General features: G+C 42.3%; 2 protein-coding genes across 2 annotated transcripts; one reads left to right on the forward strand and one right to left on the reverse strand.

The window, feature by feature from the left end:
- Positions 1-1,533: 1,533 nt before the first annotated feature.
- LOC139660744 (midkine-B-like) lies at positions 1,534-9,006 on the forward strand. Its single transcript, XM_071538960.1, has 5 exons — positions 1,534-1,602; positions 3,775-3,860; positions 4,787-4,960; positions 7,207-7,365; positions 8,400-9,006. Exons 2-5 carry the CDS (start codon positions 3,776-3,778, stop codon positions 8,417-8,419), a joined length of 438 nt encoding a protein of 145 aa, XP_071395061.1. The 5' UTR covers positions 1,534-1,602; position 3,775; the 3' UTR covers positions 8,420-9,006.
- A 1,019-nt stretch (positions 9,007-10,025) lies between these two features.
- LOC139660682 (muscarinic acetylcholine receptor M4-like) lies at positions 10,026-11,381 on the reverse strand. Its single transcript, XM_071538887.1, has 2 exons — positions 10,548-11,381; positions 10,026-10,493 (listed from the first exon to the last, which is right to left on the reverse strand). Exons 1-2 carry the CDS (start codon positions 11,379-11,381, stop codon positions 10,026-10,028), a joined length of 1,302 nt encoding a protein of 433 aa, XP_071394988.1.
- Between the last annotated feature and the right edge of the window lie 3,279 nt (positions 11,382-14,660).

Raw genomic sequence — 14,660 nt, forward strand, 5'->3', positions numbered from 1 at the left:
AGTTCACTGGAGTTATGAGAGGAAAGGAACGTGGCAGCGGTGATGAAGGCAGGTTAAACTGACAAATGAGAGGGGGCCGGAGGGGAGAGGACCTGAAGGAGGCCAGGAGGTCTCTTTCCCAGCTGCAGCCTCCAACAATGGCCTCCACGCATGACTGATCCATTTGAGCGCTGGGAGGGAAGCGACAGACCCAAGATCTGCTGCTTTCCTCCGCTCTTATTCTATTGGCTGTTTGCCACAGAGAGGAGAAGCCCAGAGCCGCGTGCCATAGACTGGGGAGGGAAAACCTAGAACCACACAAACTAGATTGGAGTGGCGCTGTCTTGGTGGCTCAGTAGACTTGGGTGCGACGTCCCGGGTTTGAATCCAGGACTTTTTTTTTTTTTTTTTTTTTTCCAATACAATTTTATTGAATTTTAATACAATTACATTGACAGTAGAATCCCCATCACCCTTTCCCCCACTCCCTCCCTCCCTCCCCCTGAAACATATAGATCATCACCCCCCACCAACCCCAAACAATCATTGGGTCTACATTGACAATAATGTTAACAATAATGTTAACAATAATAATAATAATAATAATAATAAACCAAACTAAATTCAAGTAGCTTACAGGGCATACATAGGACCAAATAGCCATTGGTAAAATGGACTAGTATTAATATAACAATTACAGAATGAGAGATAAGAGATGTGAAAATAAAGAGATAAGTCAAAGCTCATACACAGGCTACTTCTTAAGTTGCATACATGTAGGACACGTAAACATTATCACACATCATACATATGCCACGGATCTTATATGACTTAATAGATGTGCAAAAAAGCCAATATGGGAACAATAAACCAGCGGTACGTAAACATGAATCCAGGACTTTCATCACAAGTCAGCCCCTCTCTCTTCCCTGCCTCTCTCTACTTTGAACTGTCTAATAAAGGCAAAAATGCCAAAATCTAATATACGTATATAGACTGAGAGTCAGTGGAGCGTTGCACTGCAGCAGAGCTCCAGATCTGTTCACACTGTAATTGACTGAGTGAACTTTGACCCAGCCGGCTGCCGGCTCGGTGACTCAGGCCCAGATGAAACAGTTGTTCCCACACACACACACACACACACCTGTCTGCAGGTGACCTCTGCCCTACCTGCAGCACAGATGGAAAAGCGGTCGGTTCAGCAAATATTTGCTTACCGGTCTGTTGCCGCTCACTCGACACACCTGTAGAAAGACAAACCCAACCGGTAAGTTGGCATGCCTGTCCCTAACATGTCAGAAACATGTCAGAAACATGTCAGAAACATGTCAGAAACATGTGAGTGATGAGGCTGAAACTGCCAGAACAGGCTCATCACAAGCACCGCCATGCAAATGAGCTGAGCTTGTTTTGTCCCTCATTGTATGGATTAAAGCAGTGTGAGCTTGTGATGTCATCATGAGACTGATTTTCAGTATTGTCCATATGCGGAGTGTGTGTGTGTGTGTGTGTGTGGGGAGGAGGGGGGCTGGGGGGGGGGGTTCAGTAGCAGCAGTTATAGGCAGGCAGCGACAGAAGGCGACAACTCCACAGCTCAACTGACTGCTCCCCTGAGCCCAGCAAGTAAGTTTTCATTTTATATATTTTTACATTGAAGCATTCACTGCTTAGTGTGGCTGCAGGCTGTTTAGGATAGAATTAATAAAAGCGTTTGTAATGATCTCTCCTTGCTAACTAAATTATCCTTTAGTGGCTTCTTTACTTTGTGAGGAGATGAATTTGTATTTCACACAGAAAGCTCTCCTGGGAAGCAGTCAGTACTGGTAGTATAGCCTACTGTAATATGTAATATTGTTTGTCATTAATTAAGTTTTACATGTGGTCCAATAGGGAAATATATTGATGGCAGATCTGCAGATGTTTTGGCCTCTGGCATAGTTTACATCAAAACATTCATATTCTTGCCACTTTGTAATAATTCATAGTTATGATGAGTTGAAAGTGTTAAACTGAAGCTGGACTCACTTCATGCTGAGTGTCAGTGAGCAGGGGAAGGTGCTGGTCGGCTCTGCAGGAGGCACCAGGCTTTTATTTTATTCCAATTAAAGCAAAACGTCTAATAAATCAGTTCAGGGAATGGGATTACTACTGAAGCAGACGAGACAGAACAATTAGAACTATATCTGTGCTGTTTTCTTGATCAAAATTGACACATCTTTTTTTTTCTTTTAAGTCAGAAATGAGCTGAGTAAATATTTGCTTCATGTTTTTGTTTGTGCGGTTTAATGACCCGGGTCAAGTAAAGAATGAGGAATGGACTGTCACAGCTTCCTCACTTCCTCCTGCCGGTGCTGTCTGATCAGACTCAGACCACACCTTGTGTCAGGAAGGTTTTTTCTCAGAGCGGAGCGTCCAGTTTGTTAGTGTCTGTTTGTCCCTTTGTTCAGGAATGCAGGTCCATATCAGGATTTTAAAGATTTTAACCGCTGTGAGAACTCAGATTTCAGGGATTCATGCGATTTGTTTCATGTTTCATGTCCGGAAGGAGAGCGAGCCCTAAGATTCAGGAGGAAGTTCTCTAAATGTTGTTCCTCGTTTTTTACCAAAGGGAGCATCCCACCCCTTTTCTTCATGCTAAGATTCCATTGTTTTCTTATGCAAATACGTTTCTATTCATGGCGGCCCGGGCGGGGGTGCAGCTCCGAAGACGTGGCATGGAATCTGTGTTAGGCTTTAGAGAAATGAAACCAGGCTAGAAGAGGCTTTGTTTTGGGCCAATGAATCAGTATTCTTTTGAGGGGAACTCTAAAGGGCTCTTTCAGACGCTGCTTGGCCTCTCCCCCCCCCCCCCCCTCCACTCCTCCACCCCCTCCTCACCCCCCACCCCTCCTCCTCCTCATTGATGGAGGACAGACTGGAGGCCTGCTGAGAGCCGGTTCTGCCTCATAAAAGGCCGCAGGAGGAGCAGAGGAGCAGGATTTGCTCTGCCAGCTGACATGTGAAAGAAGGCCATTGCTTTAATGGAGGCCTGAAAGAGAGTCTGTCATTTCTCAGTACAATAACAAGAGAGGAAAACACAGAGAGGGAGAGAGAGAGAGAGAGAGAGAGAGAGAGAGAGAGAGAGAGAGAGAGAGAGAAAGAGAGACAGAGAGAGAGAGAGAGAGAGAGAGAGAAAGAGAGACAGAGAGAGAGAGAGAGAGAGAGAGAGAGCTTTCTGGGTTATTGACTCCTGTTTTCAAGGCAGAGACACAAATTTCATTTCTCCTCCTCGGAGCTGCTGGCTGCTGTTCGCACCTCATCAGATCCTGGTGCAGAAACGCTTTCATCACAAATCCTTTGACTGCTGATGAGAAAAAGGGTTAAAAAAAAAAATCCTACATTCAGAATAAGCACGCAAAATAAAAAAAAATATGTGTGCGATGTGAATAGGAACAATATCCGAATACATTAGCCTACTTTTATAATCCTAATGGAGGTACAGACTGCCGTAACTACAATAGTCAGATTAGTTGGCTTAAGCATTCTGAGATTTGGGGGCCAAGCTAAAAAGGGAGCAGATTTGATTTGGACTAAATTTGGACCATCTGGCCCAAGCAGACCTAGGCAGGCCAGATCACGCTACACCAGCTTCATATCAGCCAATAATACCAGATTAGGACAAAAAATAAAAACAGACAGTGAGTAATTGGGTTTTATACAAGTTTTTCCACACTAAATTTCTACTGATTTGAGACTCGAGTTGAGTCAAACTGAAGTGTTGGACCTGGTGTCATCTTGCTGATTGTTGTGTTGCAGAATGCGAAGTGTTTGGTCCGTGACTCTGCTGCTGCTGCTGGCCCTCATGGTCACTGCCGTGGCCAGCAAGAAACACAAGGGCAAAGGTGAGATATGTAGTGAATTAAAATGTCAGATCAGAATGAAATCATTTTGATAACTTCCTGAATGTGACAGCAGTCTCCAAAAGAGTGCCATCCTTGTTTTCTACTCAGGGATCATAATTCACTCAACCCTAATCTATGACAAAATCCCTTCAGCTAAATAACATTTGCCATCAAAACTGCCAAAACAACTGATGACTGACAGCATATTATTTGGTCGGTGTGATAAATTATTTGACGTAGCTCACAGAAATCAGCTTAAAGGGGAACAATGGTCCTGAATGTTCTGATTTTTTTTTTTTTTTCTGGTGATTGTTGCTTGATCTTTGTTCTCCATTATAACGATAAAAACTCTTTCTTAAAGGAAAAATCCTATTACACTGTGATATATCATATCATAAATTATCTGTGATGTTATTCTGTGATGTGAAGTTTACTTTTTTGGTGAACCCACATTTCCTCAATCTGCCTCGTCTACTTCTACTTCAGTTAGTGATTTCCTACATTTCCCAGAATGCCTTTCAATAACCCCCAACTGACAACAGAATTAACAAGCCCCAATGCAACAGAACTTGTCGCCTTCAGCTGTGGGTTATACATGTAGGTGCAGAGAGCGATTGCCATAGTGTAGTAAGAGTGAGAGCGAGATAAAAACTGATTCCCCTAACTCAAACCCCAACCTGTCTCTCTGCTGCATTGCATTCTGGTCTCTCTCCTGCTCCTGTGGGTGGAGAAATTGGTCTCTCTCCTCTTCTACAATGGATTTCTCCCTGTATGATTGTTGAACGTCTCTCGGTGGAAAATGGCAGCTCTAGAAAGAAGCCCTCGCTCTTTGATTCTGGGGAGATCTGACACCAAAACCTTGTACTTTTGGACTCAGACCCAGGTGTCATAACCCTGACTGAAGATGTGATTCTCTGTTCACCCAGGCAGGACACTGGAGAAACCCAATGCTGCCTCAGAGTGCTCCAGTGCAGAAACCCAGTATGGGAAATGTGTGCCAGAGTCTGGAAACTGTGGAGACGGTCTGAGGGAGGCGACCTGCAAGGAACGCACCGAGAAGATCGCCTGCAGGATCCCCTGCAACTGGAAGAAGGATATCAGTAAGACTCAGCTAACCCTAAACCTAACAGACATGACTAACCCTGAACCTAAAGGTGTGGTAGGTATGAGCAGTGGTGGAATATAACTAAGTGCATTTACTCAAGTACTGCACTTAAGTACAATTTAGAGGTACTTGTACTTTACTTGAGTATTTCCATGCTAATTCATACTTCTACTCCACTACATTTATTTGACAGGTTTAGTTACTAGTTACTTTGCAGATTTAGATTATTAATGCAAATTATAAATCAACTAATAAATTATGATATATTTTTTATAGGTTAAGCTACCCAGCAGTATATTAAGTAATTAAAATTAGCTCCACCTTTACCAGCTGCAACATTAAAGTGATGAACACATTCATGCATCAATAATTATAGTCCAGTAACATGATATATATGATTCTGAAATGGGCCATTCTGCATAATGACTACTTTTACTTTTGCTACTTTAAGTTTATTTTGATGCTAATACTTTTGTATTGTGACTTAAGTAAGATTTTGAATGCAGGACTTTTACTCGTAACAAAGTATTTTTACACTGTGGTATTGCTACTTTTACTAGATCTTAGATCTGAATACTTATTCCACCACTGGGTATGAGACAGATATACAGTTTGTGTGCTAGGTATATAGTACATAAATGGTAGGTACATGGTTGGGTATATGGTATATATACACTACCAATCAAAGGTTTCGACACCTCACGGAATGTACTATGTTTTTCATTCTCTTAAAGCCATTTTGGTCTAAAGGCTTCTGCTTAAATGCATGAAATGAAATTAGTTTCTTAGACAAATATAAATATTCAAATTGATGCCTGTGTATGAATTTCTTTCCAAAGCCTTTGCCTTTCCATCAAGGCAAGGGCGGTTACTTTAGATAGGATAGTTTTGATTTGTTTAACACTTTTTTGGTCGCTGCATAATTCAATTTGTATTATTTCATAGTTTTGATGTCTTTACTATTATTTTAAAATGTGGAAAATAGTAAAAAAATAGTAAAAATGTGGTGTGTCAAAAGTTTTGAGTAGTAGTAGGTAGTGTATATTAGGTATGTAGTAGGAATCATCAGGTTTATAGGTGTTAAGTATGATGGTAGGTATATGTGTGGTAGATAGTCTATTATATTTCATCTATGTGTGATAAGTACTGTATATGTGGTATAGGTATATATGGTGAAGTATATATGAGTGGCAGGTTCTTCCCTCTATTCCTCCACTCATCAAGATAATTTTGAGTTTTGTTCTGGTCTTAATTGTCTCTTTGTTTCATCCAGACTCAGGACTAACATGTTAAAGGAATAGTTCACCCCAAAATGAAAATTCAGTCAACAACGACTCACCCTCATGTCAATCAAAATTCCATTGAAGTTGGTAGGACCACCAAACACACGGCGAGTTAGTTCCATCTCAGCCAAAGTATTGAAGTAAATGGGCCCTTTTCACAGCTCCAAAGAAAGCGTTAAATGTCCATCAAATTTTTCCAAACAGCTCATGCATCATAATCCAAGTGTTTCATTGCCAAACAGCAGCACTGTGGTCTACTGTGAGTCTCCTGCCAGAACGCTGCAGGGGGCGACGCCACCAGAGCATGTCAGTGAGGAAAATGTAGAATAATGAGGTAAATGTTGGACTTTTGAACCCACACTGCAGTCTTTTGGCTACAAAACATTTGGATTATGCTGCACGAGCTGTTTGGAGAAATTTAATGGCCATTTTATGGGGGTTTTTTTGAGCTGTAAAAAGTAATAGCAATAGTTTGGGAGAAGGCTGAGATGGAACTACTATGCTAACTCGCTGTATCTTTGATGGTCCTACCAACTTTAATGGAGTACCGACTATGATGGGGGTGAGAAGATAATGCCTCAGATGTCATTTTGGGGTGAACTATTGTTTTTTTTGTCATGGTGCAGCAAACAGCAAAGGACAGACTTCATTCAGTCCAGTGAACTGCTTATTGAAAAATCTAATTTTCCACTCAAGTTTGGCAAAATGACACTTAATTACATAATTAAAAACATTTAAACAATTTAACACCACCATAGATATCTGGAGAATGTGAAGAACTCTCCTCTGTTGACACTTAGACAAACTTGTTGGGCAGGAACACATCTGACAGCTTGCCTGGAGCTACCACTGAATTACTGAACGCTTGTCACCATAGATGTCACAACAGAACTCATACTGTAGCACACATTTAAAACAGTGCATTAAATGCATTAAAAGTGGTGTGTATTTCCTCTAGGTGACTGTAAGTATAAGTTCGGCCACTGGGGGGAGTGTGATGCTGCCACCAACACCAAGAGTCGATCAGGAACTCTGAAGAGAGCCATGTTCAACGCCGAGTGTCAAACCACCGTCAAGGTGTCCAAACCCTGCTCCCCCAAAGTCAAGAAATCAAGAGGTAGGACCTGCAGCTTCCCCCACTAAACAATATCCTGTCAAAGTATGGAAAGAGATTAGTGCCGAGTACAGAGATTGTATTTGAATTGCATAAGCTTGAATTTGTCATGCTGCATTGATCTTGAATGAATTCAGTGAATTAAAAAAATTGATTTGTTGAATAAATTCATTCAAAAATGTAATGTGTAAGGTAAAATTTGAATGCAATGACTTGAAACTGAATGTGATTATTATTGAATTTAACTAACTCAATAATAATCACATTTTATCGAATGGGATTATTATTGGATTTATGTTTTAGCTATAATTATAAATTTGGTTTATCCAATTCTGAATTTGAATTAGGAAACCGAATTTCAAATTATAGTTTAAAGTTAAATTCAATAATAATCATTCAATTTCAAGCAATTGCATTCGAATTCAAATTGTGCATTACAAATAAAAAAACATTTTTTTTTATTTTTATTTTTTAACAAATATATTGTTTTAAGTCAACAGTTCAATATTAGCATGACAAGTTCAAATTTATGCAATTCAAATACAATCTTTTCTGGCACTAATCTTTCCATATTTCTGGCACTAATCTCTTTCCATACCTCTCTTTCCTTTACTTCTTGCCATGTTCTGATTGGATGAAGTCACTAGAGTTGCAGATTATGGCACCTACAATTATCAGGATAGCACTTTCAGTCTCACATTTCACACATTGTTATTGTCATGTTCTGTGAATGAGACTTTTTTCATAAGGTTGTCTGTTTGTAACATTATCAATATGCTTCTATCCACACATATTAAAATGCTATAACTAGTGACTGACTGGCACATCTTCAACCAGAGAGGAGGAACTAAGCGGTGAAATCAGCTGCTGTAGTGTTTGGTTGGAGTGAAAAGTCAAAAATACACACAGCTCTCGATGGCACATGGTGACAGACCACTGAACTATTGTAGAAAAACAGTTTGGCTTGGGTTTACATAGGCCACAACTCAGGGACAACAGCATGAAGCCTCCACAACACTGTCTCTGTCTTTTACCAGGGGAGAAGAAGCTAAACTAGAGGATGACAGAGACGCAGAAGACGGCAGGTTTCTCCTCCTCCTCCAGCAGAACAATCGTCTTCCCTCCTTCATCAAACACACAGCCGAGAGACTCCTCCAAAACACATCAGCAACCTTTTGATTTCTTGGCTTCCCTCAACTTTTATTCTTCTTGTATTATCAGTTCTGATTTGATGTTCTTGTGTTTATTTGGATTAAGTATGGAACGTTTTTTCAATATTCTCCCACTAGGTAATAATGAATAATTCTATCCTCATAGTTGATAGTTTGTTTTAACAGTGAATTTTCAGATAGTCCTAAAGCTTTTACAGTAGCTGAAAAGAAGTTAACATCCAAGCAATGCTCTGATCCAGTCTGTAACCCTCCTCAACGGTCCAAGATGTCAAATTTCTGGATTCAGCAAGTCATATTTTAGAAGATTTTAGAATCATAGCTTTTAAAAATGTGAAAATGTGGAAATTCAACAAAAGCTTGGATGGATCTGGAATAGTAAAATCCTCTATAAAAATCTATTTTTGAATTATAGATTATTGACGTTGCAAGATGAGACTTGTATAAATGGACAAATTAAATACTGTACATTGTTTGCAAGTAGTTTGTTTGTTTGTTTGGAAAGGAGTTTTGTCAGTGTTGATTAGTATGCACAAGTATCACATTATGGTCAGTCTCTGTCAAAGGACAACAAAATCTTCCAACACAGAAACAATTCACTGCTGATAATGATCAAATCAAGAGAGTGAACATTCCTACATACAGTATGCAGCCATCAGTCAGATCATCAGTGTCAACATTCTGGTGTAACTTTACTGTTTTTACATTCTGAAGCTTTAAACCACAGAATGTACAGTGAGTAACTGGAGCAGGTAGGGCTTCAATGTCTTGCTCAAAGACACTTTGGACGCACGGTTGTTGATCGACACGTTAGCTTGGCTGTTGCGGGGATTGAACCTGTTTAGATGCAGGATGATTTCTTTAAAGGACTACAGACTTTTTGGGAGTTTGGTCCCACACACCGCTTTAGCGTAAAATGTGTTAAGTAATTGTAGGCGACTAGCATTATCCACAGTATGAAGATAAACCTTTAAGTAATCCAAAGTTGGTACTGGTTTTCATTCTGTGGCCTGTAGATTTATAACTTCTGAAAGGAAAATCTCATCCTTCAGTAGTTAAGTCTAGTACGAATCAAGCTCATCAACTTTAGCTGTTTGGCTAACTTGTTGAAAGTTATACATCTATTACCAATCTAGTACCAATCCCCTGAACAAGCCTGGCAGGTTTAGATGCATCAATTAAAATTAACTAACCATCAGCCTTAGAGGTGCTAAAAGTTCTTATTTTCTCACTATTAGGATAATGCTAGTCGGTTACAATTACTCAACATACTGTATGCTAAAGCGTTAGCATGGGCACAGGACAGAGATGATTTTTGGGCCAATCCTCGCATCACATATTGGGTAAGGGTCAAACTCAAACGATAAAAAGTCGGTGTAGTCCTTTAACTGCTAGTCTGACCTTTTTAACGTTATAGACATAGTTACAAGTCCATTGATGACAACGAGCATCTTTGACCGAAGAAAGTGAACAGTGTAATTGAACACAACGGTCTCATCTCAGCTTTCTGCTGTGGCATCGGAGAAGACTGCGGAAGGTTTTTCTGAAAGTGACGTTGCACAGAGCGTAGCAGCCTGGGTTGATGGCACTGTTGATGTAGCAGAGCCAGTAGCCTGTGGTCCACAGGGGGTCGGGGATACAGAAGTGACAGAAGGTGCCGATGACCGCCATGATGTTGTACGGCGTCCAGGTGAGGATGAAGGCCAGGAGAATGGCCAGGATGGTCTTGGTGACCTTCCTCTCCCTCGCTACTATTCGACGCCTCCTTCGTTCCTGACACTTAGTGAAGCTGGGAAAGGTGGAGAGGGCAGCCGAGGCTCCTCTGCGGTGTTGAACATGGGGTGAGGAGTCGTTTTGGATTTTGGGAACGCTGCTGTCGTCTTCCTCCCTTGAGTGCTGGGTGGCGGTCTGAGGGTGAAACCGTGGAGAGGAGGGCAGCGTGCAGGAAGCTCCACCTGCAGGCTCAGAGTCTCCAGGTGTTCGGGACATTTTCCGGTTCCTTCTGGGCTTCGGAGCGCTGCTGGACTCTGATTGGTTCAGAGTGTCCGAGCATGTCTTAGTCTCCGGGTCGCTGGCCACCCAGCTCTTCCTTTTCAGGAGGAAGTCTTTGATGGAAGGACTGGACGTCCTCACCGTCTCTTGATCTGACTGGAGCGCGGTCAGTCGACTGCGGCTGGCGGCCGACACGCGGCTGTACAGGCCGATCATGATGAGCGCCGGCAGGTAAAAGGAAGGTAGCGAGGTCACCAGCGTGACAGCGGGGCTGGCCAGCAGCTGGATGTAACACTCTCCATCGGGGACGATGCGTTTGCCTGTGATGGCCTGCCAGCAGAGAATAGCTGGAGCCCAGAGGAAGAAGGAAAGCAGCCAGGCGGCGGCGATCATCAGACCGGCCATCCTGCCGGTCCGCCTGGCGGGGTAGCTGAGCGGGCGGGTCATACAGAAGTACCGATCTAAACTGATGATGAGCAGGTTCATGACCGAGGCGTTACTGACCACGTAGTCCAGAACCAGCCACAGGTCACAGGCTACAGCTCCCAGGGGCCAGTGGCCCCGGACCAGGTACAGAGTGTACAGGTTCATGGAGACCAGACCGATGATGAGGTCAGCGACCGCCAGGCTCAACAGGAAGTAGTTGTTGACGGTCCTTAGGTGACGGTTGACTTTGATTGACAAAATAACAAGCATGTTACCCAGGACGGTGATGATGCTGAGGGAGGCGGTTACCGTGACGATAAGGATCAGCTGGACCGTGCTGTATGGGCAAGCTGCTCTAGTGGGAGACTGAGAGGAGCCGTTAGAGCAGGGGCGGAGCCAGCTGGAGGTGTTGAGCTCAGGTGCTTGTCCCATATCGCCTGGAAAACATATCAAACACACAGAGGCACTCAGACTGATCCATAACCATAACACCACATAGTAAAACGTTCAGTTTAATGAGATGGAGTCTGGATTACTGCAACTGCCTTAGGGCTGGGTCCCTATGAACTCCCTTCAGCCCACACAACTCAGTCAGAATGCTGCAGCCGACATGATTCCCAAACTTCTTCATATATCGAGGACCCCCAAATAGACTCGCATCACACCAAGGGTTTTATCTAAGCAACCCCACCTGAGAACATTTTTGTTGTTTTCATCTTAGAGTATGAAGACAGTAATGCAATTCTACACTAAATTATAACCTACTGTTTGAGAGTTAATAGCAATGGTGGGGACAGTGAAGCCTACAACCAAAACAGTCATCCTTACACATTCTGTCAACACGCAAATCTCTAGTGAGTGAAATAACAGTGAAATTCATGTATTCCTCAGTTTCTCGGGGACCCCGGGACTCTTTCAAGGATCCCTGGTGGTCCCTGGACCCCAGTTTGGGAACCACTGAGCTTAATTACTAAAATGGAATTGTAAATATCAGTTTGTTAATAACAGATCTAATATCATTGGCAGTATTTACACATTATGCTTTCAATTACAGTAATTTTGGAAGAAAAGCATTTTCATGACAATATGATCCAGAAAGGAGCAAAATTATAATTCTAGGCAGACAGTTAGAAAAAGAACCAAACAGAAGCAGTTGAGATGCTGCAGTCCACAGTGCAAACAGTGTTATTTAACATGAAGAGAATATCCTGCCTATATATCATTCACTGTACACAATTCACCACTCACCAGTGATGGTTGACCAGGTGGACCGACTGCTGTTCCATCACATGACAGAGGTCGGTCCTCTCCCTCCTGTCTGCTGCAGTCCAACAGTCTCCCAGACACCATCCAGCAGCAGTATATATAGCAGAGGAATGCCTCATTCATTCTAATTAGCAGAGTGAAGGCTCCGCCTGTGTGTCTCCCCATCAGTTCACTTAACTAAGTTTTGACGTCACCGTTCAGCATGGTGATGGCAGCATCATGCTATAGGGCTGGACAGGGATCTGTATGGAAGACGATTAGGGCCACTCAATAAAATAAAAAACGACTCAATTGTGAGTTTTTTTCTCGCAATTGTGACTTTATTTCTCAGAATTCTGACTTTATATCTTGGAATTCCGATTTTTTTTTTGCGAGAGAAAAAAAGTCAGAATTCCGAGATATAAACTCAAAATTCTGAGATATAAAGTCAGAATTCTGAGATATAAAGTCACAATTGTGAGAAAACCCCCACAATTGAGTCATTTTTTATTTTATTGAGTGTTGGGAATGGGCTTCCATAGGCAGAGACTTTCCAAACTTGCTCCTGTTATCAAAGCAAAAGCTGTTTTCTACCAGGTATAAACTGGAAGGTGTGCACACTTAGACAATCAAGTTGTTTTATTTTTCTATTTTTAATGCCTCGTCAGCAATGACTTGCCTTTTTTTTGTTTTTCCTACTTTATTTACTATTTTGCTGGTTACTATATCATTCATACATTATATGATAACATCAACATTTCAGGCCTCAAGGCAATAAAACTATAACATGTAGACATCTGATATTCAGTGTGTGCTTATGGCCACACCATGTTTCTCACTGTGCAAAAAAATTATATCAACAGGTAAAATGCCTTGCCTAAAGTGGAACATTAACCTCAGTCTTTCTGAATATATAAATTCTAGGTATGTAAGCATGGACTCTTGAAAGGTGGGACTTGCTGATTGAAAGTAATCTCTTCACAAATTTCAGATCCTAGTGAGGACGGCCTTGCTGAAGCTTCGGCACAAATTCAGAGAAAATGTGTGTGGAAGTTTGAGAGGCCAGGTGGAACTCATACATAGACCCAAAATGTCCCACAACATTCACCTTCATCTGACTGAACCATCATCATCACCATTAACTGTGGGTCATTGAGTCTGCTGGAGAGTCTTCTGCAGAGCAAAGCAGCGTTTTCAATCCGCTCCGGGACCCAAAGCCCTGCTGGTTTTCACTCAATCTAATCAGGGAGCGTTTTACACCTGGGATGCAAGGTGAATGCAATTAACTGCAATTAGACACCTGGTAGATTAGAAAATAAGATGTAATTTGGATCCCAAGGACCAGGATTGAAAACCACTGCTTTCACTGCTTTTCCACCCAGAGATTTGGTCCAGGCAGGTCTTCCATGGAGGAGCTGACAGCCCACATTGGAGATCTGTCAGGTTTCCTCCTTGAAGCCAGACAAAACACTGGGTCCTTTCTGTGTGTTTGGTGACACCTTGCTGGCCAGAGTGCAGTTTGTCCAGGATATCTTGTTGCAGTGATGCAAGCTCAGAAAGTCTGCTGATGACAACCCAACTTCTCCAGCTGGTGGATGAGCAGATTAAAGCAGACAGACGAGGTTGTGGCTATCAGTATCTGCATCCTTTGTGATCCCCAACTCTTCCTCCCTCCTCGCGTCCAGCGGTGCTTATCATTGGTGACGGAGTTGGTGTTGAGGTCCCGCACCAGATCCGGACATTTCACCCAAGTGCTCTTACTCCATATTTTGTTTATGTTCCATTTTGTTATCAATATTTAATCTTTGTTTGCCCCCTCTCAGCCTGACCGTCCCTCTCTGTGAGGCCCTACCCAAGGTTTAAAAGGCACCCAATAAGGTTTTCATGGGACTTTTTTCCTTGTTCACACTGAGAGTCTAAAGTTTGAAGGAGGGGGTTCAATTAGTGTTTCATAAGGTGGCCATTGTGAAGCCCTTCAACACTGTGACTGTGATTAAGGGCTGTACAAATAAACTTGACTACATACATGTGGGATATAAAAAACGTTTCACATGATAAAGTGTCAAACAGCAGAGCTTTTGCACACCTGAGAACAAGGTGACAGATGTATAGAAGACTGTAGGTCGACACTTCAAGAAAAAGCTCCTGCACATGCCATAACAGCATCTTTATTGAGGACTTGCACTGAAACTTTGTCCTCAAGGATGCTCTAATCACATGGTAAAGCGTAACATCGGCCATGTGAACTGAGTCCAGTGTAAAGACATTCCACCGGGCACCTAAGCACCACAGTGGCCTGGCAAAGAGCAAAAACAACTGTTCTCAGGTCAGTTCATGTCAGTCAACACCCACTCAGACTGACTGGCCCTCCCCACTCCCACTGCAGTTTCAAAACATTATCCTGAAGCAAGGGATCGCACCATCGTATAATCCATCCAGAGAAAAAGAAAACTACGATGAGCTCAG

Source organism: Centroberyx affinis, unplaced genomic scaffold (assembly GCF_046629955.1).
Source record: "Centroberyx affinis isolate AG114_WGS23_722 - 3 ecotype Tasmania unplaced genomic scaffold, CSIRO-AGI_Caff_v1 ptg000200l_1, whole genome shotgun sequence".
Taxonomy (NCBI): domain Eukaryota; kingdom Metazoa; phylum Chordata; class Actinopteri; order Beryciformes; family Berycidae; genus Centroberyx; species Centroberyx affinis.